At 43.0% G+C, this 25629-nt stretch overlaps 1 protein-coding gene across 3 annotated transcripts in view; it reads left to right on the top strand.

The window, feature by feature from the left end:
* Window positions 1–25629, top strand: part of eml3 (EMAP like 3) — a 62766-nt gene that overhangs the window by 34676 nt on the left and 2461 nt on the right. For all 3 annotated transcript variants that reach the window (XM_028606186.1, XM_028606184.1, XM_028606185.1), the window contains 16 exons: window positions 2725–2760; window positions 4016–4136; window positions 4527–4676; window positions 6501–6570; window positions 7986–8096; window positions 8771–8866; window positions 16309–16443; window positions 16773–16911; window positions 18643–18794; window positions 18909–19034; window positions 20649–20780; window positions 20977–21044; window positions 23737–23825; window positions 24006–24103; window positions 25199–25286; window positions 25364–25462. In XM_028606186.1, the coding sequence (XP_028461987.1) occupies window positions 2725–2760; window positions 4016–4136; window positions 4527–4676; window positions 6501–6570; window positions 7986–8096; window positions 8771–8866; window positions 16309–16443; window positions 16773–16911; window positions 18643–18794; window positions 18909–19034; window positions 20649–20780; window positions 20977–21044; window positions 23737–23825; window positions 24006–24103; window positions 25199–25286; window positions 25364–25462 (1710 nt within the window). The remainder of the gene's footprint in view (window positions 1–2724; window positions 2761–4015; window positions 4137–4526; window positions 4677–6500; window positions 6571–7985; window positions 8097–8770; window positions 8867–16308; window positions 16444–16772; window positions 16912–18642; window positions 18795–18908; window positions 19035–20648; window positions 20781–20976; window positions 21045–23736; window positions 23826–24005; window positions 24104–25198; window positions 25287–25363; window positions 25463–25629) is intronic.

The raw sequence follows: 25629 nt of genomic DNA, 5'->3' as shown, positions 1-25629 counted from the left end.
CAATGGGAGTGTGTGTGTGTGTGTGTGTGTGTGTGTGTGTGTGTGTGTGTGTGTGTGTGTGTGTGTGTGTGTGTGTGTGTGTGTGTGTGTGTGTGTGTGTGTGTGTGTGTGTGGTCTGTAAATACAGTGATAACAGTGATAAGTGTAGTAGTAACTAATAAAGTAGGGCACCCTTTACTACATATTTTGTAAAAAAACAAACTGGGCCTACAATAATGTGTAGGGCGGCCTAAAGCCTTTATACATACCTTTTTAGTGCATAGAATACTAAACTATTAAAATAGCCTAGTACTTGTTTGCATGCTTTTATAAATCATGTTAAACATACATGTGGCACAGTGAATCCTCAGGATGAACTGTATCTATGGATGGCTATCTTAGTGACTACCTTACCTATAGGCCAATCAGCCTATCATCAGTGGGGATTTGCTGATAATATGTTGGATTCATGTTAAGACTTTTTAATTTTTGAAAAATACATTTATGACTCTGAGGACCCCCTAGGGGTCCTGGGCCCCCTGTTGAAGATCCCTGGCCTAGATAATTGTCGACATAAACTTCAGCTTGACACCCAGCTGAAAGCCAGCAGGTCATTTAGAGGCTACCTTTATGGCGAATCATGCCCTCTGAACACCAGAAATATCCTACTCCTTCTTCAAACTGGCCACCACTTTTTGTGAGTTCCTATGAAGCCAAACACTGCAGGGCCAGTTTGGGCCGTGGGCGCTGCCTGGAATCCTGTGGTTAGCCGAGCTGCCACACCACTCCGACGCGCCTGACGGAATGATGGATGGCCAGCTCCGCAGAGGAGGTTGCCAAGTCTTCCCCTGCTCTCTTTCTGTCTGGATGTCTTCATAACTTTTGCTTGATTAAGTAATAGTTGTGCTTGGCAGCTTTTTAGATTCCTGACATCGGAGAGTGGCAGGAATTTTAGGGGACATAGGACAAATGTCTCTGAATAACTATTTTTAAAGACTGCGGCAGCATGGTGGCCCAACGGTTAGCACTGTGGCCTCACAGCAAGAAGGTTCTGGGTTCCTGTCCAGGTCGTTCTGGGCCTTTCTGTGTGGAGTTTGTATGTTCTTCCCATGTTTGTGTGGGTTTTCTCCGGGTGCTCTGGTTTCCCCCACCATCAAAAAACATGTACTAGGTTCTCCAGTCAGATCAAGGCACTGGCTGAGATCTGGAGTCGGTCCCCGGGCGCTGTAAATGGGGGATGAGGGATGGGTTAAATGTATGTGTATAGCTGCTTTCTGATCGGAGGGCAAGCTCGCTGCTCGGCCATGACTGGCTCAGAAACCCCGCTGTCAGCTGGAGGTCTCTCAGACCACTCTCCTAAATACCAGGCTTTTATTTGGCCGTTGACAGTTTGTTTGTTTAAATATCACAACACATATGTGGTTCACTGTCTTTTCGAAGTTAAACTCCACAAGCGTGACCTGCAGGCTTGACAACCTCGCTGTTTGGCCGTCTGACTCACACACACTCACACTCACACACACATACACACACAGACACACACACACACACACACACAGCCGGCAGAGGCGGGGGAGAGAGAGATACCCGTTTCTCTTGTTTAAATTATGACAAATATGCTATATACATTAGATTTATATGTAGTTCATACTTTTTTGGTGTATTTGTTTTCTGATTTTAATGCTATAAAGACCGTTGCTGTGCTTGCATTACTCCCTTACCCCTCCTATAGTCCCTATGGCCACCTGGCCAGTACGAATGCAAATTGAAAAAACGGTTTTGGGGGAGAGTAGTTAGTAGATCTGCTTAGAAGTGGACTTTTCCTAGAACTACGTTCCTGTAACTACCTGGTCGGAAAGCTGCTTATGTGACAATAAAGTACCTTTACCTTGCTTTTCGTACCCACCGAAATGTGTCTCTAGCACTGAATATCAAAATCTCTCACTCAACGCTAACATTGACTAGCTGGTCAGGTTCGTAATCTTCCTATTTATTCTTTAATCGCACAGTTGATTTAGACTATTTTATCCAGGCAAAGATAGGGATAAATAATTCAGTTTTAGACTGGATGAAAATCAAATTGAAACTCAAATTATATGAAATAATTTTTTGCTTTCTTATTTTTACCTGGGAGCTTTATTTGTACCTTTTCTGGTAATATTCATCACCACCCTTGTGTGTTTCCTGTCATATGAACTGTAACCAGACTTCTTATCCCCCTCTTAGTAAATTGCCAGGTGAAACAGGAACACGTTTTTCTTCTTGTCCTGCTCAGCTTTGATTTATTGCTTTTTCTGTTTCCTCACTCCCCACTGTTTGTTGTTGCTGGAATGAAGTTCCTGTCTTGGTAATAAGTCTCTTCTCAGGGTGTCTCTCTAGCCTTTTACCATTTACCCCAATTTTATGGTCCCACAGACAGATAGTTAAAGGCCCCGAGTCGGAGCAGTCACATTTCAGTCTGCTCGGCTTTGCTGCTTGCCTTCACTATACTCGTAAAAATAACACAACCATTGCCAAGGGAACATAGCCAGGTTAAAAGTCCCAAAAAGAGATGGATAAAGGAAAATATAACCCATCTTGAAAATCAAAGCTCATAGATCGAACCCGTAAAAAAATGGGAATAGATCCTTGGGGATCGTAAAGTCAAAGTTCGGTCAGCTGTGGCGGGAATCGTCTGTGACTTGAAGCAAAGAGGATCTTGGTGTTTATTTGTTTGGCTAACCTCATGCTTTCATTCTCGCACAGGATCCCCCGGATCCAGAAGAGGAACTTACAGCCAAGGTAGACCTGCTGCTCTGTCCCGTCATGTCTTTAGCTCTTTTTATACGGCAAAGGTCAAGAGAGCATGCTGTACTTTTCCAGCAATATCCCATTCACTGTTGCACTCACACACACACACACGCACACACACTCACACACACACACACACACACACACACACACACACACACACACACACACACACACACAGTTTCCTGCTGTCTACTGTATCTATTGGCAGCCGATTACCATACAACGAGTGAATATTTGACTTACACTAAGACTACTAAGAATGACAATAGGATGATAACGTTGCTCTGTCTCTGTGCGAACACGTTGACTGAAACAACTTTATACGGTGAGATAAGTTTAGTTGCCAGTATAACCTCTCAGTAGAACTCCAAGTGAATGATCACACAGGTTCTGTCTGAGGTTTGTGCCTGTAAAAACATTTTTTTTCCTCACTGCGGTCGCAGGGTGAATTGTTGGGTCTCTGTAATCTCAGTGTGGTCTAGACCTACTCTATCTGTAAAGTGTCTGGAGATAGCTTATGTTATGATTTGACTCTATAAATAAAATTGAATTGAATCAAAATCTACCTGAAATTTAAATGATTACCTTAATGAGGGGAGGATTTATCGCAAGTTGTATTAGACTGCATTTAGTTTTACTTACAAACTGGCATATCAAATGTTTTTTCAGCTTGTCCTGCTGCTCCAAGTGGCCTAAATAATCAGTTAATGCAGCATTACGTTCAAAAAATGCTTAAAAGTTACATGCACAACATGCTGTTTCCTTAGGTAACAGTTAATCCCTACAGCGCATTATATTTTTTATAGTTGCTACGACAACATCATTTTACACACACTATATTGTTTTCAAACCATGGATAACAAGATCAGTCGGTCAGTCCACCACAACTATGAACTCTGGACAATGTTCAGAGAATCTCTCGCTCTCAGCTTTACCAAGCTTTGTTGTGAGATTCAGCTCATTGGTCCAGTCCATGACTTTCAACTTTGGTTCACTCTCACAGCATCTTTTTCAGACGCAGCAGGCAGCCGTTTACAGCAGCAAACAGCAGACACAGTTAGAGACTAGCTGGTGAACACAGAGGAGCATTTAGCAGCTAAAGAGACCGATGTTTTCAATAGGTGGTGGAGAAAGGAAGAAGGATTAGGATACAGGATAAAATAAACCGTAAAACACTTGTCTTTGTCTGCCTCTCTGTGTATTACCGCTACGTTACTGGTCCTCTGCTGCGTTTGTCTTCCAGAAATGTCAATCAAAATGTTCATCCGAGGCCGGCCCATCACCATGTACATCCCCACTAACATCCACAACTATGAAGACCTGAAGATGGAGCCGCCCTCTGAGAGACTGGAGCTGGACTGGGTGTATCCTTCCAGATTGCCACAGCATGTGTTCGGCCTCTTGTCCACATTTATGAGGCGTATGTTACATTCAGACAGTGATGATTTCACTGTGTGCTCATTTCCTGGATTCAAGCCACACTGTCTGTATTGGAAAGTGTCTCTTTAATAGACTAGTGTGTGTGAGAGCAGCATTAACCACAGATGAACTGTAAATGGTGGGTGCCATGTGTTTAGAGGGACAGTAGTGTCATTTTGTATTCAATATATCAGCAAAATATTCATATAAACTCAAGTTTTCACATGCAAATTATACTATAATCACAACATTTCATTGTTTGGTCAACTGTTCCTGTTAATAAGTGAAATGGACCAATGATTAACAGGAATGTCCCCTTGACCCAGTCCTGCCAGCTATGGTTACCGGGGACGGGACTGCCGGGCCAACCTGTACTTCCTTCCAACGGGCGAGGCAGTGTACTTCATCGCCTGTGTGGTTGTGCTTTACCACATCAACAACCGCACACAACGCCACTATCAAAAACACACAGATTGTGTCCGCTGGTCAGTGGAAGACAATTTTATATCATCTGCATCTATAGATAAGATCCAAATAAACACACGCCTGGAAACTGGAAACAGTCTCTGACGCCATGGCAAATAGAGCTCAACAGTGACCGCCCACTTTTTGCATCGCTCTGGTACAGGAAGTGATTTTACCCATTCAATTGCTCCACTGACATTTCAGAAAATTCTTTTATTAAGAGTTTTAAGCCTGGAACCAATCGTGACACCGAGAGGAAGGAATGTCAGGCGTTATCCTGGAAATGTACTTCTGTTGATCCAGACTAGTAGTGACTATGCCATAAGCCTGTAAATAAAGGGCGTGGAAATCAAAATCAAAAATAGTCTTGGGTTCAAAGGGTTAAAAACTTGTTATAACACTAAAATCTGTTAAACAAATTTAAATAATTACAGCCGTTAGAACCTGTTACAACATTTTAAAGTCCATTTAGCCCTGTTCAGAGGTATCAACACACCCAGGGCAAATAAAAAGAGTTATTTTGAACCCAAATCTGAACTCAGCCCCGGAGTTCATATGGCTGCTGGAGGCAGTTGCAGTATTTACTTTGTGTATTTGAGATTTGGGAGGCGATCGGCACGCTGGCATGTTACCACATGTCTCTAAACCACTTAAGATACAAAAGTGCACGAAATATAACTCTGCTCAAAGAATAGATATGATCTGATGACTCTCTTGACAGCTAAGATAATATTGATACAAGTTCATATCAGGTCTCACAGGCAAGGGACTTCCCTACTGCTCGATAACTGCCGTTAAGCAAATACCATATGGGAAATAAAATGCCTGATTCCCAATTTCAAACTGCCAGGCTCTCAACATGAAGCCATGAATATAAGCAACCTGACCAAATAATGAGACTTATTTTGGATTGATAGCTGACAGTCAAGACATGGACACACACATGTACTCAATGGCATAAACCCAATTCTATATTTTCTACACTTACAGTATCTCATACCAACTACAATTTATTATAGAGCTATATTTATTTTGTTTTTTTAAATGTATTCAGTATAAGTGTTTTGGACAAATGAATGAAAAGTCAAATGCCAAATTTTCTAGTGCACATAAATAATGCTTTCACCAACCTTAGGAACCCAGAAGCATAGGAATTACAGGGAAATTGGATCCAGTTTCTGGCTTGGAGCCCTCGCCAATTTCATGGTTTTGGCATGCATATATGAGAATTGGAATTAATGATAAAAATAAAAGCAATGGGGTTTTGTGACAGATATATTACTTTGCCCCCATTGATTACTGGAAAAAATGGGGAACTTACTACGTTTTATAAGTGGCACTCAAAGGCTTTGGGGTGAGCTACAGTACAACGGTCCCTACAGTGCAGTCCCTAATTATTTAGACAGTGACTTTATGTCTTTGTTTTCTCCAGCACATTGGATTTAAAATTATACAATGTCTATAATGTTAAAGTGCTGAATTTCAGCTTTAAGGGCACCCTGATAATCAGAATGAATTATTCAGTCTGACATAGTGTTCATGTTAGTTGTATCCATTGTGCAGACACCATCTTCACACCATTTTAGCAGTTTCTAGGTGCAGGTTTTTCATGACTTTAGAAGACATATGTAGATTTAAGAGTTGTTATTTTGATAAATTGACTTACAACAACTTGTCCAGCTGCACCAGTCTCCTCCATGCTTTTTGCCACTATGTAGACATTTTTCTGACTCTATTTTTCATGGATGTAGTTAGGTAGCAAGCTTGCTTTGAATTTTGAATTCAAATTTTTGTCTAAATGCGCATTTGGTTATATGGTTAAATAATGTTTGTTCTTCCTGCAGTCTGACCCTCCATCCTGACAAGGTGCGCATGGCGTCTGGCCAGATGTCCGGGGTGGATAAAGACGGCAAGGTGACTACTGATGGGATGCCAGTCAGATACGCTTTGATCTCCTATACTATATTCACATCTTTAACCCTTGTGTTGTCTTCCCGTCAACCGTAAACTTTTTGTTTTTCTGGGTCAAAATTTAAAATTTAAAATTTTCTCCTGATTTTTTTGTCACTTTTTTCCACATTTTTTTTATTTTTTTTTTATAACTTTTCCCAATGTTTTTGTCGAACAAACGTTTATAGCATTTTAAATGCTATAAAATTGAATAAAACACCAATGGAAGTAGTGAACTGATCATTTATTTTACTTTTGACAGTTTGGTTGAAAGAAACCCAAATTTCGGATATAGAAACTTTTTGAAAATGGGTCAGATTTGACCCGAGGACAACAGGAGGGTTAAATGCTATACTGTATTTCTGTGCCCAAACAGCATTAATACATAAGCATAAGTCAGACCTCTCATTGTAAAGACCCTAACCCTCATGCAGATAAACTGTGTTTTGCTCCACTTTTATTTTATTTCTTTGACTGCATATATCCAGTCCGTAAAAATGTTCTTGCATTTTGGCTCAACATAACAGGTAGTGGTAGCTCTAACTATGTAAGTAATGTGTGTGTCATGGTTATTATAGTTTACATTTTTTAATTAGTTTTTATTTTATTTTATTTTTGACTTTTCAATTTCATTTTAGTTTAGTCCGTTACATTCTAACCATTGCCAAATGAGTTGATCCAAAGCTAATTAAGACTATCAGCTCCACACAACTCGCTCTGGATTTCTCAGTATGACTATGTTCAGAAGATTGTGGCGTCCGGCGCATCTCGCTCGCAGAAACTCGAGTAAAGATAATGACCTCTTCTGAGGGAAACCGAAACTACACACTATAGCTTTAAATTTTACACTGCATGTGTTAACTCTCTTCCATCATTCATGCAGTATTGCACACTCGCACTTTATTGCCTGTTATGCTCTATTGCATAGTGGCACATTCATTCACCTGCACTGCTGTCATATTTGTTTAATATTTGCTAAATGCTCTTTTGAACTATTCCATTTGCACAATCTGTATATAGACTCTGTACTACACTCAGTATTTTTACATTACATTACATTTTGTTCGTAGTGCGTTGCTGCCATACCACTTAAACATCACATAGCACAAACTGATTTGAGTAGTTATTAAGACTAGAAAGGCTCTATATGAATACAGTTTACATCTCATGTCCGCACTGGACATGAGATGTAAACTGTATTTATGTATGGTTTCTGTAAAAAACTAAAAGTGAAATAATTTGTTCATTTTTTTTAATGTAACTTTTATTAGTTTTTTAACCTGGCAATAAAGTTTCAGTTAAGTTTTTTTTTTTGTACTAAAAATATTTTTCACTGCTTATTTTTTGTGTGTGTGTGTGTGTGTGTGTGTGTGTGTTAGCCCCTGCAGCCTTGTGTTCATATTTGGGACTCCATCACCCTGGTCACCCTGCAGCAGATCGGCCTGGGAACCTTCCAGAGGGGGGTGGGATTAGTCGCCTTCTCCTTTGCTGTGAGTTGATTGCGATGCGACACTCTGTAGATTCTCAAATCGTTATTTCTAAAGGATTTACCTCAACTGCAGGGAGAAGCAGGCCTTTATGAGAAGCGGGCTGATGCTAATGCAACACAATTACCTGTCTCCATCAATTCAGTTTGATGTACATTTCCACAGCACTAAACTTATCAGTCCAACAACAGTCATGTTCATCACAGGCAATCATGTTATATCCACCACTCTGCTGATAACAATTTACAACAGATCATGTAATAATTAGGTCTCATTTTTTAGATCGCAATGAAGCTGCTGTCAGAGGGACAGACACAGAGCCGTGGATGAGCCAATGTAGAACACTTTTTAATGAATTAATTTATCGGTTATCAGGCAAATAAATGGCAGATAGAGTTAATCTGCAAACTGCAGAAAAACAGCCCGATAATCGGCCAGAGACAATACTCGGTCTATCCCTACATCAAGCCTTTACTTTCTTGCTGGAAGTGTTGAGTTTTATTGATGGACAAAAAAAAAGTAGTCTTGAAAGCGATTGAAAATATTAAGTGAATGACAACAGTATTTGTGTGTGTGGGGGGGGAGAGCAAGTGAAAGCAGCCAGGTGGTGAGTATGACATGACTTGACTTTATACCGAGTTAACGTTGTTTCTTTGTTCCGGATGTTGTTTTTTAAGGATTCTGGAGCGTTCCTGTGTGTGATCGATGACTCTAATGAGCACATGCTGTCAGTGTGGGACTGCAACAAGGGGACCAAGCATGCGGAGGTCAAGGTAAAGAACAGTCAGGTGTAAACAAGCAAGAAATCTCTGCCCTTTACAATAATAAGACTAGTTATTATCACCAGCTTTATTCAAAGCAGGAATACTGTTAACATTCCTCATCTTGTCTGTTAGGAAATTGGGTAATTCTGCTCTAATCTCTGCCACCAGACTTTGACAAAAACATTGATCGTCATTTTACCTTGCAGAACACAGAAGTTGCTGTTCTACCGCTGCCTCGAACCTGTTGTTTGTTCTTACCTTTTTATACTTTGGTGAATCCGAACTAACCTCTTCAAAACACCAAAGTCACACAATAACAAACTAACCGATCGATGCAGTTGCAAAACACCAGCACCAAACTCCTTTGACAAAAACAGTCGTTTTACCTCCCAGAACACAGGAGTTGCTGGTCTACCGCTGCATCGATCGGTTGTGGCGCTGTGTCAGCACTGGAGTATGGTCCTGCAGGAGTTAATGGTCTGCAGTGACGGTGGCTCTGCGGGATATAGATACCATAAGGGCAGGGATATCCCGCCAAAAAATAAAAGACAGACCTGTCGTTTCCATGACAACAAGAAAAAATGGAGTCGGAGCACAGTGAGTTATATGATAGGAGCAGGTGCTCCCTGTACAGAGAACTCACTTTGTTCTATGTAACGTTAGTAGCACAGCTTTCTCTTTCTGTTCTTTCTCCAGCTCGCTCCACCGCTTTGTTTATCTAACGTTAGCACATAGCGCTCTAGGATACTGTAGCCGTAGCTGTTGTTACAGCAACAAAAGACGCTCTCGGCTGCTTTTGGAACCAAAACGCTGCCAGCTTGTTTGTTTTTTTACTTACTACAAAAGCGCCCATGTCATCTTTTTCTTGTCAAAAAAGACTCCAAGTGTGAACATAGCCTGAGCTAGCGGTTTCTCCCTGCTTTCAGAATTTGAGCTAAGCTAGGCTAAACATGTTCTGAACCGCCTACATCTCTTTACACACACGTTAAACTGGTGTTGTCCATCTCAGATGACTCTGAGCAACAAACTACCCTTGTTCTTAACTTAATCTAACTCCAATTCTATGGTCACTGAATAGTGTTCATTTACTGGTAGATCAGAGAAATAGACTCAGGATTCAAAATAGAGACTCAAGATTTGTCCAGTTAAAGTTAATAACAAGCTTTAGTAAATGATATTGCAAAATACAATAAACTTGTGCACAAGGATCAGATTACTTCAAGACAAAATAGCCTATCGCTACAACCTAGCAGACAGATAGTTTCCCCAGCATCTGATGCCGGCTAACCCAGAACGCTCACTTTTTATCCATTTTCTCTGCTTCATCCGTGGTGCTGTAGTCCCGACCTTCTGGCTCCAGCCGGCTAACGATATGAAAACACTGTATGAAAACATGACCTTGACTTCCTTGACAGTCTCAGCTCAAAAGAGGCAAGTGGCTATTGATGGTTTTGAACATCTGTGTGTTTTTAATCTCCTGCAAACTTAAGGAGTGTTCATGAGAGCCAGGTCATTCCCATACTTTGTGTCACAAATCACGCGCTTGTTAAAACACTGACCATTGTTGCTTCTCCCTGTTCATCTAGGAAAGGAATCCTCCTTTTGGTTCAAGTTTTCATTATCTTTTTCGAGCAACTGCTGCATCTTCAATTTTAATAATGTCTTATCCCTTCCCAAGACCAGATGGCTTCCTCATGGCCCAGAAGAACAGGTAGAGAGAATGTCAGGTCATGAAATCGGAGGCCTTACACTACCTCCCACACCTTTTAACAGGTTTTGTTTTTGACAGTTGTGACTCCTTTAGGGTGATACGCTTTCACAATTTGAGAAAGTTTTACGTCATCTGACATTCATGAAATCATCAGTCACCGCAGGGTTTCATAATCCCTCTACAGAAACAATGAAATCCTTCAACCAAAGTCATGAGAGTCAGCCAGGCTGCCTAATGGGAATGCAGTGACAGATTAGGCCCTCCTACAGCCAGAAGCCCAGCGTGGCTGCATGCTGGCTGTGTAGATGCTCTTTATAAAGAAGCTCTGTTTGGAGAGATTAAGGGGAGAAAGATGGCGGTGGTGTCTCTGCTATGCTTTTATGGGCTTTTATCCCAAAACGCCTCAACTTCCCCGAGGGCAATTTCAGCATGGCTGCCATGGCAACAGTGTAAATATTTTACACAGTGAATTTGTCCAGCTGTATGTATATATATGTGTGTGTGTGTGTTTGATCTCTAATGCAGCAGTGGGAATGCATAGGCGGGTGCATATTCTCTCAACTCTCCAAATGTAATGGGCTTGTGTGAGAACTTGTGTTTTATGGATCCTAGCGTACATGGTTCAGTGTGGGAGGGGCAGCTCAGCGCTGACCCACGCTGTACAAACACACAAGTTCATCCACCAGGAACCAGATAATTATACCCCCCCCCACCTCCAAGGCAGTGGAATAGTCCATATGCCACTTTACAGCGCAGCCATGAATGGGGCTTTTTGTGTAGAAATGATGCTTCTGTACTTTCTGTACTTAGTGTACACATGGTCACCAAAGACCTGCCACTGGGACTGTGTTACGGGTGAGGGAAGTAGAGGACCCAAAATGCAGAGAGAGCAGGCCGGGAGGCAGACGTTGAAGTGGAGGATTTAATAAATACAAAAAGCAGTACAAAGACTGGAAAACTCACAAAAAATAAACTGAAGGCACAGGGAGGAAACACAAGGGCATGACTACAAACTAAACAGGCACGGACACAAAACGATCTGACACAAGACGAGGGGAACACAGAGGCTAAATACATGAGGTGATGGGTAAATCAGAAACAGGTGAGACAACAGGTGAAGCACATCAGGGCGGGGCAGGACAATTAACAAAGGCGGGAACAGAAAGCAAAGCTAGACATGACAAGACAGAAGACCAGGCTATCAAAATAAAACAAGAAGCAGGACAAACAGACAAAACATGACATAACCTAAATGCAGACACTTGACACAACACTAGACAACACCAGGGATAACAGAGACGACAGGAACACAATTCAGAATAACAAAAAACGGGAAACGCACAAAATACAACACGGTCAAAACAGGGTAAACAGAAATATACAAAACAGGCAACAGAAATGTCCGTAACCACAACAGAACCCCCCCCTCAAGGGGCGGATCCCAAACGTCCCAAAAAGTAGAACCCGGAGGGCAGAGAGGGACCGAAGGGGAACAATCAAAAAGGAGTCCCGAAAGCACCCGGGGAACAAAAACCAAGCCAAGGAGGGTGAAAAGAAAAAGAAAAAAAAAAAAAAGGGGCCAGGGAAGGCCGAAAAGTCACTGGGGTACAGGGGAGCAGAGAGGTCTGGGGCACAAGGAACAGAAGGCCCCTGGGGGCACAGGGAAGAGAGAGGGCCCGGGGGTACAGGGAAGAGAGAGGGCCCGGGGGCACAGAGAGCACAGGGGGAACAGGGAACACAGAGAACGCCGGGGGCACAGGGAACACAGGGGACACGGGGCACCGGGGAGGCCTAGGGACAACAGAGGGTCACTAGGGACAGGGAACTTTGGGACTGGGGACCAAGGGAACACGGAACTGGGCAGACTTTGACAGGACAGGCTCGGATCGGACGGACTGGGGCCAAACATACGCGGACAGAACAGACTCTGACGGGACGGACTTGGACTTAGGGGGCAGGGAAAGCAATAGGGACACAGATAGTAAAGGGGACAGAGACGGGCACGGTGACAGGGACAAGGATGGGCACTGTGACAGGGATGGAGACGGGCACGGTGAGAGGGACAGAGACACGCACGGTGACAGGGATGGAGACAGGGACAGGAATGGAGACAGGCACAGTGACAGGGATGAAGACAGGCATAGTGACAGGGATGGAGACAGGCACAGTGACAGGGATGGAGACAGGGACAGGAATGGAGACAGGCACAGTGACAGGGATGGATTTGGGGGCGCCTGAGACCGGCAAAGTCTTAGGGGTGGTCCCAGTGGCACCAGAGACCGGCAGAGGTTCCTGGGCGGTCTCATGGGTGCCGGAGACCGGCACTGTCTCAGGGACGGTCACGAGCCGGGATTCAGGGGGACAGCTGGCCGGCCGGGGAACTGAAGGGCTGCTGGCCAGCCGGGGATCTGGGGCGCTGGAACACTGGGCGGCTCGGGGACACTAGAGAGCTCAGGGACACTAGGGAGGCAGCTGGCTAGCGGGGAATCAGGAAGACTTCTAGCCAGCCCGGAGCCAGGGGGGGCTGCTAGCCAGCCGGGACTCAGGAGAGCTGCTGGTTAGCTGGGAGTCGGGGGAGCTGCTAGCTAGCTGGGAGTCGGGGAGCTGCTAGCTAGCTGGGAGTCGGGGGGCTAGCTAGCTGGGATTTGGGGAAGGCCGCTAGCAGGCCGGGAGTCTGGGAACTCTGGGGGACCGCCACACGGCCGGGACTCAAGGAACTCTGGGGGGCCGCCACACGGCCGGTACTCTAGGGGGCTGCTGCACAGCTGGGACTCTAAGGGGCTGCTAGCTAGCCTGGAGTCAGGGGGTCCGCTAGCTAGCGGGGAGTCAGGGAGGTTCCCAGCTGGCGGGGAACCAGGGAGGTTGCTAGCTAGCTGGGGCTCTGAGAGGCTGCTAGCTAACCTGGAGTCAGGGGGGCTGCTAGCTAGCTGGGAGGCCGGGGAGAGGCCGCTAGCAGGCTGGGAGGCTGGGAAGGGGCTGTACGTCAGCTCAGGGTCAGGAGAGCTGCACGGCAGCCTGGCAGCCCGGGGTCAGGAGAGCCGCACGGCGGCGGCAAATCCGGGCGGCTTCACGTCAGCGCGAATCTGGGCGGCTTCACGTCAGCGGCGAATCTGGCACACAGGTCGGCCCAGGCTCAGGTACCCAGGTTAGGTCAGGCTCAGGTCCGCTGGGCAGCTTGGGCTCAGGTCCAATGTGAGGCTGATTAGGGACATGGCGCGGAGAGCCACGACGTCCCTTCCTCAGTCCACGGCCTCCACGGGTCCCTGTGAAGACGGCCAGGCGGGTTCCTTCATAGGACTGCTGGCGGCTGGGGGCGCACGCTGACCAGGTTGCGTCGGAAGGGCTGCTAGTTGAAGCACTGGGTCTCTGACTAGCAGCTTGCCGGCTGGCTCTTTCAGCTTCTTCGGTCCGTTTAAGCCACATGGAAAACTGTCCAAACAAAGACGTGCAGGGCCTTGGTTTCTCTCCAGGTGGAGTGGTGGCTTGACCCAGAGGAGTAGGCGAGGAGATAGGCAGAGCGACAAACAATGCCCCAATAGCCACGGTGTTAGTTGGCTGGTGAGCAGGCGGGCTGGTGGGTGAGTCGTTGAGATGAGCTTGACGAAAACACTCTGGCTTCTTCTTAACGTCATCCAGGTGGGGAACAAAGTGACTCACCCACGGTCTTTCCTCGAACCAGAGCTGCTGGGTGGCAATCCTCTCCAGGATTGGCGATCGCTGGCTTGGTTTTGAGCTTATCAATTTTGCCACTGTTTGGTCGAACTGGGCCACTTTTTTTGTAAACAGACGTCTCTCCGCTGGGTCCATGGTGGTCAGATCGTTATGTTACGGGTGAGGGAAGTAGAGGACCCAAAATACAGAGAGAGCAGGCAGGCAGGCAGGCAAACGTTGAAGTGGAGGATTTAATAAAAACAAAAAGCGGCAGTACAAAGAAAAAATAAACTGACAGGAAAAACATAGGCAGGAGCAAACTTACGCAGGCACAAACACAAGGCACAGGGAGGAAACACAAGGGCATGACTACAAACTAAACAGGCACGGACACAAAACGATCTGACACAAGACGAGGGGAACACAGAGGCTAAATACATGAGGTGATGGGTAAATCAGAAACAGGTGAGACAACAGGTGAAGCACATCAGGGCGGGGCAGGACCATCAACAAAGGCGGGAACAGAAAGCAAAGCTAGACATGACAAGACAGAAGACCAGGCTATCAAAATAAAACAAGAAGCAGGACAAACAGACAAAACATGACATAACCTAAATGCAGACACTTGACACAACACTAGACAACACCAGGGATAACAGAGACGACAGGAACACAATTCAGAATAACAAAAACGGGAAACAAACACACAAAATACAACACGGTCAAAACAGGGTAAACAGAAATATACAAAACAGGCAACAGAAATGTCCGTAACCACAACAGACTGTGTGTGTGCATTTTGTGTGTCTGCGCCTGGCAGCAGAAGACACCTCAAGAAAATAAAATCCTTCATAGATCTTTGGGGTTCTTTTATAAAATATGACAATATTCAAATTTAACTTAAAGCTGCCATTGTTTTTTTTGTTTTTTACTACATCTGGGCAGCTGAACAAGCAGAAAAAAATCGGATATATTATCACCTTAGGGCATTATGACGTTGTTGCGACTAACTTGCTACAGTGTTGGCAAACAACTGCCTAACTTTGGCTGTCATGTGGTACTGAAAAGGGTCCAGTAGTGTACACATTGGGTTCAGGGCTGGAAAGGAGGCTGAGTTTGAATTTGCAGGCTGTAGAAGCAAAGCAAAGCGCTTGGTATTTTCATTTTTATTCATTTTATTTAAAAGTTACCGTGTGGTTCACTACAGAGCCGTTTTGTGACTGGTAGGCTACTGACAACTATAGTTGGGTATCGTTTGGATTTTTACGATTCCAATGTTGAATACTTTTAAAACGATTCCGATTCCTAAACCGATTCTTGAAAAACTGAAAAATGACATCAAAGATGTAATATGTTTACTAGTGATCACGTGCAGTGAATGGTTAATATGCTTTTCCGTCCATTTTGGTGAACCCAGAGGGAAAATATGGCATTTTAAAAGCTGCCTACATTTATGGTAGCTATCTAACGGTAGACTACAGAGAAAGTGTGATATTTTTATGTCCGTTTTGGAGAGACCGAGGGAAAATATTAATTGCAATAATTGCCTGACCGCCAGAGAAGTTGTCTTTTTCCTTATTTCACAACGCAAGTTGTGTAGCTTGCAAGTGCCAGTTGGACAGACCGGCTACAGAAGCATTGAAATCAGATTTCCTCAGAAAGGAAGGTCAGAGACCCTCATTTAGTCCCAATGGTCTAGATTCAGAGTGGGACAAAGGCATGACTGACGCACGTCATTTAACATAACAGTTGGGTCCGGAACCTTCATTTCCTTGAACATTCTCTAGACCTGTAACAGTTATTAGATAATTGTCCATTTGCTTATTTTATTTATTTTTTATGAAATTGCATTTTTTCTTTGTTTAATCGCAATTACTTCTGAGACAATTAGTTGTACAGCAACATTTGGAATTGTTACAGCTCTACCAGTCTCTGGCTAAGATGTTTTGATGATTGATTTGACTCCAAGGTCCTCTTTATAAAAAAAATGAAGCCCCCATGTTCCTCCCAAAAATACCGGGATTTTTTTGCCAGAGGAGCAAAATCTATAACCGTGCTGAACAAGTGTTTGTGTGTGTCGTGCTTCTAGAATACCAACGAAGCTGTGTTCGCTGTGGAGTTTAACCCGAGCGAAAGTGCCAACATCATCACCTGCGGCAAATCCCACGTCTACTTCTGGACGCTCAGCGCAGGACAGTTCACCAAGAAACAGGGCATCTTTGGAGTAAGACACAGTCACTTTATCCTGCCAATATTCTGCTTCTTTCAATTCACTTCAGTTCCCTTATTATGAGTAAGCACTACAAAATGGAGCTTCCTCAGTTTGAAGCCAAATAGAGAAGCAAGGAGCATAAAGAAAGAGAAGTGAAAGACTGAGAGTAACGGCGTGAATGCAAATATTACACACATCCAAAAGAGACATGTACATTCTAGACTAATCTAAGAAGTACATCTGATTTAAAGGTAAACTGCTCAGATGTGTAAAGCAAATGTTTATTTTTACACCAGTACTAACAGTGTATCAAATTATTGTTCTAAAAACAATCTTTTCAGAAATACAAGAAGCCCAAGTTCATCCAGTGCTTTGTGTTCAGTCTGACTGGAGATGTTCTCACCGGGGACTCCGAAGGAAACATCCTGACGTGGGGAAAGTCCGCCGCAGACGTCAAAACGCTCGGCAAAGGAGCCAAAGGTCAGTGCTGTACATTAATATACACTCGAAGGTCTAAAGTAGGGCTCTTCAACAGGGGGGTCCAGGACCCCTAGGGGGTTCTCAGAGTCACTGCAGGGGGGCCTCCAAATTAATCTTAGATTTCTTTGGGCCTTTATTGACAGGACAGCTGAAGACATGAAAGGGGAGAGAACGACATGCAGCAAAGGGCTGCAGGTCGGAGTTGAACCGGGGCCTGCTGCGTTGAGGAATAAACCTCTATATATGGGCACCCGCTCTACCAACTGAGCTATCTGGGCGCCCAAATTAATCTTAATTTTTGAAGTAAAAATAAAAGTCTTAACATGAATCTAACATATTATTAGCAAATATAAATCCCCATTGATGATAGGCTTACTGGCCTATAGTAGTCTCTAAAATAACCATCCACATTTAACATTAAAACATGATTTATAAAATCATGCCAACAATTACTAAGCTATTTTAATGCAAAAAAGAATGTATAAAGGCTTTACGCCTTTACGCCTTGAAAATTAATATTCCACTAATATTTCTGGTTACATGCAGCAGTGCAAAATATGAATTTTTCAAAGTATTCCAGTGGTGGCAGACTTGTTGGACCGTGTAAACACAGCGTCCCTCTTTCATTCCTATATTACAGTATCCATAAACCTAGTGATATCCAAGTCTTTGATAATGTTTTAAAGTAGCTGTGTTTCTCCTTTGCATCTCTACTGCAGCCCTGCAAACTGTCGGCTGGTTGGTTTGTGTTCAACAACCATAGCAACGCACAGAGCTGACCTTAAACAGGCTAGAGGCTGTAAACTGGAGGGATCCACCCATACTGTTTTTTTTCCCAAGGCCGATGCCATTTATTAGTAGTTTATGAAACCAATAACCGATATTTGGAACCGATATGCATTTACAGTAAAAAATTAAAATCTTTAAGTCAAAATTAAGATATTGGAATGTTACAAACTCCAACACAAAACTTTGATTAAATGCTTTAAGTGATATTTAATAAATTAGAAATGTTCAACATTATCCCCAGTTAGATGGTGTTGTTGGCGGGGGGACATGAAGTCAGACTCAGTGGTGAGTGAAACCGAAGCAGAGTGGCCGGCAACAGAGCTGTAGCCAAAGTAGTGCACTTTTTAATTCATTAACTTTATTGGTTATCAGGGAAATAAAACGCCTAAACAGATAATCTGCAAACTGCCGAAAAACGGCCCAGTTTACTGCCGTGATTGAAACGCATATTCTGAATGTGCTGTATACATGTCCATGCTTCTGAAACCTGAATAATAACGGAATATCCCACACGTCTTAATGGCAAATGCGGTTACACTTTACTTGAAGGTATCTACATAAGAGTGACATGACACTGTCATGAACGTGTCAAACATTATAAACACGTCATAAACGTTTATGACATAACGCTTCTGTCGGACAGTGTCATTCGTTTTTTGTCATGACAAGTTAGGCTTAGGGTTCGGCTTCGGCTTCATGTGTCATGACAGTGTCATGTGTCATTACAGTGTCGTGTCATGACAGCGTCATGACACTGCTTATGTAGATACCTACAAGTAAAGTGTTAACGAAAATGCTATATTCTGAAAAAGGCTTTATTCGGAAAATCCCAACTAAATATGCTGTTTACATGACCTGTATAAAATGCAAATATTCTGAATAGTGAAATATTAGAGATGCATGTAAACATACTCACTGCTAAACCAGCTTCATTTCCCACAGAGACCTTCCAGATCATGAAACAGACCAGGGCCCATGAAGGCAGCGTGTTCACCCTGTGCACCCTGCAGGGCGGCTCCCTGCTCAGTGGAGGAGGGAAAGACCGTAAGATCGTCCGCTGGAGCGCCGACCTGGCACCTGAGAGAGAGTGTGAGGTGAACCACAGCTGGATGTGTGCGGGTGTGATGCTGCCGGTGGAGGGCTCTGTCAAGTTCCGTTCAAACAAGGGGGAAAGGTGTGTCGATTAATGCGCTTATTTATGTATCCAGATTCCAGAGAAATATGGAGCAGTCCGTACCATTGCAGATGTGGACGGGGAGGAACTATTAGTTGGTACAACCCGCAATGCCATCCTCAGAGGCACCTTCTCAGACGGATTTGTGGCCATAGTGCAGGTATGTCAATAATGCAGTTGTACATTAGCATTGATATGTTTTTAAATGCGTTTAAAGATCTTGTATGTACTGTACCAATGTTAAGGGAACGGTGGTAACATCAAGTGTAGTTTAATACTACAGCGAACAACAGAAGAGCAGCTGGTGTATCTGTTTGCAGTGCAGCCAAACAAACTGACATTGTTTTAATCAAGGAGCTGGTCATCTAGAATAATGAATAGTTTTTTCCATCATGTCATGAACAACTATGATCTGATTAAATGCTGAAAAACGGCTGATCTATTTCAGACTGATCCACTGATGAATTGTGTTTAATGTTGTTTTGTAGACACATTTTGTAATCACTGATCATTATTGAAAATGCTGACCATGAATTGTATCAAAAAATTGGGTTTGATTTCATGGAAATCTTAAGGATTGTAACTTTAAAAGGAACAGTTCCCCCCCCAAAAAATTAAAAATACATATTTTCCTCTTACCAGTAGTGCTATTTATTTATCAGTCTAGATCAGGGTTGTCCAACCTTTCTTCGTGTGAGGGTTACTTTAAAATAACGTAAGTGGCCAAGAGCTTCACGTCAAGGTTCATGTCTATTTTACACTTCTTTTAGCCCACATAGTTAGTTACCTCACTGAAAATATCCCCATCACGGTCCATGAAAAAATGAACACTTTACACGTCTATGGCCCACAAAGTGTGTGTGTGCGTGCGTATAAAAATAGCTGCGCTGATATACGCTTTTTTTTTTTTTTTTTTTTTTTTTTTTACTGTATAAAATGTAATTTACTCTGTACATGATGGCCAATTGAGGATGACTTGACACATACACGATACACAGCGATTGGGAGGAATAAGGGGCTCAGAGGCTCATTTTTGTCCTTTCAACATGTTAATTCATCCCTGAGTATCTTGTATCCACATTTATTCAGTCTGTTTAGATCCAACAGATTAAAGGCAACAGCTGGCACCAGAATGCATTTTAGCAATGTCTCTACTGACCGCTGGAATTTGGCTTCCTGGCCACATTGGATTAAACTGAAACCACTTCCAGACAGAAAACCCAAACACAAAGTCTAAAGGCCTGCTAGGCCCCTAGAAGCTCACATGTTCGATAGAATGAACAACATGATTGCTCTAACTGTATGTAACGAACTCATCTTTAATATAAAGCACAACATATAGACATTTAAATAAGCCACGTGTTTAAAGTGTGTTCATTGTTTTGGTTTTTTTGGTCAATTTGAAAAACTAAATCGTAGATGAGAAGCAAACATTTGAAGCTGAAAGTGAATACTAAACTCTGAGGAAAAAAAGCACACAACTAATAAGAAACTTCACTCTGAAAGTCTTTTTGGGACATTCACATCTGCAGAGTGTGTGCCTGTGATGCAAGAGACAATACACTGTACCATATACAGTATGGTTGCAGTGAAGCTGATGCTTTTGGGATATGTACAAAAGCACATTGAACTAGCATTGATACTGAGATAAAAACTGCTGTTGTTGTTGTTGTTTTCCTGTGTGTGTGTGTGTGTGTGTGTGTGTGTGTGTGTGTGTGTGTGTGTGTGTGTGTGTGTGTGTGTGTGTGTGTGTGTGTGTGTCTCTGTGTCTCAGGGTCATGTAGATGAGATGTGGGGGCTGGCTACCCACCCCTCTCAGAGCATCTTCATCACCTGTGGCCACGACAGGCAGGTGTGTTTGTGGAACGCAGAGGAACACAAGCTGGACTGGTGCATCACCCTGGAGGTAGGACACACCCATCATGCACAGCGGAGTGACAGTCCTTGATATGTCAGTCTGATAATATTTGAATAAAACACATTGATACTCCTTCCAGTGCTGACACACATACTGTGTGTGTGTGTGTGTGTGTGTGTGTGTGTGTGTGTGTGTGTGTGTGTGTGTGTGTGTGTGTGTGTGTGTGTGTGTGTGTGTGAGACAGGATTATGGGTTGTGTGCTGGTTTCTGCCCGAATGGATCAGTGGTTTCAGTCGGCCTCAGCACAGGAAGGTAATACAGCACTGCCACGCCTCTTTAGGAGACTAGCGGCAGCTCCGAGTGTATTGATTCCAACGGGAGGAGTGACCGTGAACACAGATTATGAGCGATTCTTTTGCCCCATAGTCACCAAAGTAAATATTGGACCCATTCTTCAACAAGCCACATATCCCCAGAACATTCTGACACTAAACTGGCATTTTTCAGACGGCCACATCAGGAGAGAATTAACTTTGTTTGAGACCAAACTCTCGCGAGATCTGGCAACACAGAGAAGCTAAAGTTCGTGAACGCCCTAACAAAACTAATCTCTGTGATGCTAAATATGTTTTTTAGCTCTGTACATATCTACCGCAAAAGAACATATTAATAAATTATACAAATATAACTTTTCATTCATCCGCACGACGTTCACTACACGTTCAAACGAGGCCACACCCCTTTAGGGGACAGGAAACGTGTAGCGTTTCATACCGTTGGCGCTGCTTGAAATACGCTATCTTTTAGTATAGAGGATCTTTGGGCTCTATGAGCTGAAAAGATATGTATTCAAATGATGAACAAAAATGACACACACATTTGGAATATGAAAATGTACCAAAAGGTTCAGTATATGAAAATCATTTCAATAATCCATATAATAACATTTTATAGCAATAGCTTTGGGAAATGTGTTTCTTCACTTTCTTTCTAAGAGTGGAATGTTCAGATGGAAAAAGCTCTGAGAGTTCACTGTAGAGGTGTTGATAATTCACTACAAGAGACACATGACACACAGCCATTAGATCCACTATTAATAGAAATATCGATAAGTGCAGCTTTAACACGCAGACACAATGTTGATGTCAATTTCCCATTCTCAGAAAAAAAAGCTAAATGTTGAATTATCCGTATAATGCAAGAAACTTAGTTTATATTTAGGCTGCGTTCATGTAAAATGCGAAACGCAACCCAACTCAACCCTGCGGTGGCCAATCATGTAACCGGAGATCAGACTTGTCAGTCGTTTTGAGGAAACAGGAAACACCATTATCTTTATCGCTGCCACGTGAAAGATTGAATCACTATGAGGGAAAAAAAAAACACACAAGCACTTCACTGCCCAGGAATTGGTTTAATAGCTAACAGTTTCCTGCAACAACAAAGCACAGTCCCTCCGTCTCTACTCTTTCTCTCTTTCTCCGTGAAATGAAGCTGCCGGTTACACTTTACTTGAAGGTATCTACATAGGACTGGCATGACACTGTCATGAACATGTCATAAACATTATAAACAAGTCATAAACGTTTATGGCATGACGCTTCTTTTAGTAAGTGTCATTCGGTTTTTGTCATGACAAGTTATGGTTAGGGTTAGGGTTAGATTTGGGTTAAAACGTAAACGCAAGTTAGGGTTCATGTGTCATGACTGTGTCATGACTGTCATGTGTTCATGACAGTGTCATGTCATTCTTATTTATTTATTTATTTATTAGTTTATTTGACAGGGACAGTGTACATTAATTAACATTGCTGCAAATGCACCAGAATTAGCCAAAAGGCTATTTTTCATCCGTTGTCCCTGGACAGATCTTAAAATTGTCTACCTAAAAAAAAACAATAAGAAGAAGATTACAGTGAACAATACAAATATAAAAGAGCAGTAAAACAGATTTAAATATTCAAATCCTGTTGATGAATACAGTGTACAGAATAAGTTTGCTGTAAGACAGACATTAGGTTAAAAAAGAAAAAAATATATATACACACATACATACACACATCCGTACATATATATATATATACATATACATACATACACACACATACACACATACCCATACTCATACATACAGTATATAAAAACATATTAAACTACACATTGACACAAGTGAGACACAAGTGGCAGCACGGTTGGATTGAGGGAAGATAATACATATTCTTATTAATGCTGACATGTCTGATGTGTTATGAACCAGTTTTTTAGATGTTTTTTGAAGAGAGTGTAAGTGGTGAGTTCTCTGATGTTCTGAGGGACAGAGTTCCACTCCTGTGCTGCTGTGACTGAAAAGGCACTCTGACTAAATGCACTTTTCCGCAGAGGAACAACACAGTCTCCTCGGGCCGACCCTCGTGTTACTCTCTGTGTGGTGTTCCTGATATTTACAAATAGATACTTTTTGTAAATATTTTTTACATGTAGATACTTTCAAGTAAAGTGTTACCAAGCTGCCTTCAAGTGCGGTCGGAAATGTCGAGATCTATAAACGATCTGACGGAAAACAATGATTGCTAAATATAGAGTTTACTTGTGCTACATTGGGGGGGTTAAATAACACAATAGGACATCAAACAGTTGGGCAATTTCAGTGACACTCCCACCGCCACGTCATTGGTCGTCTGGTCTGAATAGGCTCTTACAGAAGAGAAGGCATATGCCTTCTCTTCTGTAAGAGCCTATTCAGACCAGTCAATGCCAGAAGTCAATCAAACTACCGTAAATAACCGGCTGTGCTCCTGCCAGTGGCTGTGAAAGAGGTCATTTGGCATGCCGATTGGAACATTTCCAGAAAACTCTCTTGCACACTTATTGATGTGCCGTTGGTTGAGCTACTGCGTGACCCCTGGTCTATGCCATTACATACAGTAGATGTGACTGAAGAGCTGCCTGCTGTCCAGTCTGTTGTCTTTACTGATGGATCCCCCCCCCCCCCCACTCCTCCCAGGTGGATGGTCCTTGACCTGCGGACCAGAGAGGTAGTCTCTGAGTCCACTGATGGCAACGAGCAGCTGTCTGTCATGAGATACTCACCAGGTCAGACGTCTAACTACTCTCAGTATGATCATAATGCAACAAGAACAGGCCAGTGTTTGACGAAGCCAAAACACCCGCCTAAACTACATTTCAATGCACTGAATGAAAATAAAGCATCTTCAAGAGAAAGATATTGTGGAAATCCCCTCCAACTGCATGAATGGCCTCTTGTGTTTTCAGATGGCAGCTTTCTAGCTGTTGGATCCCATGACAACTTTATTTACATCTACAGTGTGACCGAGAGTGGCCGGCGCTACACCCGCTTCGGGAAATGTAACGTGAGTTAAACATCAGGTCGGAAATGTTGTTGGATTTTCTCTTGGTGAAGTCTGACTTTCTGAAAGCGTTTCTTATTCGGTGCCTGTTCTGTCCATCACTGCTAATGCTAACTACTCAGTTCTTTGTGAACAAAGTAAAGAATGTTGCCAGATTTGAGGTATAAGTCTGCATCTATTTTATATTTTTATTTTTGGCTTATTATGTGCAGAACCAAACCAACAATGACTGTATCTACTGTGTGTGCGTGTGCGTGTGCATATGTGCGTGTGTGCGTGTGTGCGTGTGTGTGTGTGTGTGTGTGTGTGTGTGTGTGTGTGTGTCTGTGTGTGTCAAAGCCTGATAGATCTTCTCCCTCTGCGCCATAGAGCTCCATTGTTGTCACAACAATTAAAAAACCCATCAGTGAGCCACACTGTTCCTTTATCACCATGAACACACACACTTCAGTTTATTTTGACTCAATCCCACATACACCGCCCTACTGCCCCAAATACTCACTAGAACACCAAATGTGGATTAATCCGCCGCTGAAAATAGTCCCTAACAAATGCACTATTTCTTCCTGTTTGAGTAGTGTTTACTTAAAATTACAGTGGGCCAGCTTTTTTTCAGAAAATAATAGACTTTTAAAAAATGAAGCTGTTTTTAAAGTGTTATGTCTGAGACTTAACCTGGCCTATACATGTGTGGCCCAGCTGAACTTTAACTGCCAAATTTGAGACCTAAACCTGACCCAAGACCTGAGGCTAATGCATCTCTTTTCCACTGGGCATTGCATATCTATTTGTTACGTTTGACCGAAAGATCTGAGTAAAGTAAGTAAAGTTAAGTTTCTTCGGATTTTTTTTCCTTAAGACGATCCAACACAAAGGATGTAATTTGTTCATTCATTCCAACAACAAAACCCCCACCACCCCTCGCCACTCCCCTAGGAACGGCAGAAAGTGTTGAGATGCGGACTAACACATTGTTGGTTTTGAGTGTGAACATGGGATTTGCTGAAAATCCAGAATAACGCCCTCCTTATCCTCTTAACATTTTACAGAAGGGTTATAGAGCATTATGTGACACTGCCTATGTATCTGTCCAATCAGGGCCACTCCAGCTTCATAACTCACCTGGATTGGTCCAAAGATGGAAAGTACATAATGTCTAATTCAGGCGACTATGAGATCCTTTACTGTAAGTATCAATTAGTATGTAAATCCTCAGACGGCGTGACAATCTACTGTGTACTGACCATGAATGGGTTGTGACAGGGGACATAGCAGCCGGGTGTAAACTGCTGAGGAATCGCTTTGAGAGCAAAGACAGAGAATGGGCCTCCTATACCTGTGTGCTGGGCTTCCATGTCATGGGTGAGATACTCTACTTTCATGTGTTATCACGTAAATAATGCGCTGTTATTATTAGAGCTGCAAGGATTAATCGGTTCAACTATTACATTTATCCGCAACTATTTTGATAATCCGTTTCAATCATATCATCATTAAACATTGTTTGATTCCAGCTTGTTAAATGTGAA

The sequence above is a fragment of the Perca flavescens genome, chromosome 19, assembly GCF_004354835.1.
Source record: "Perca flavescens isolate YP-PL-M2 chromosome 19, PFLA_1.0, whole genome shotgun sequence".
NCBI lineage: Eukaryota > Metazoa > Chordata > Actinopteri > Perciformes > Percidae > Perca > Perca flavescens.
Note: the sequence above shows the minus strand (reverse complement) of the source record. Positions and strands in the feature narration are given on the sequence as shown.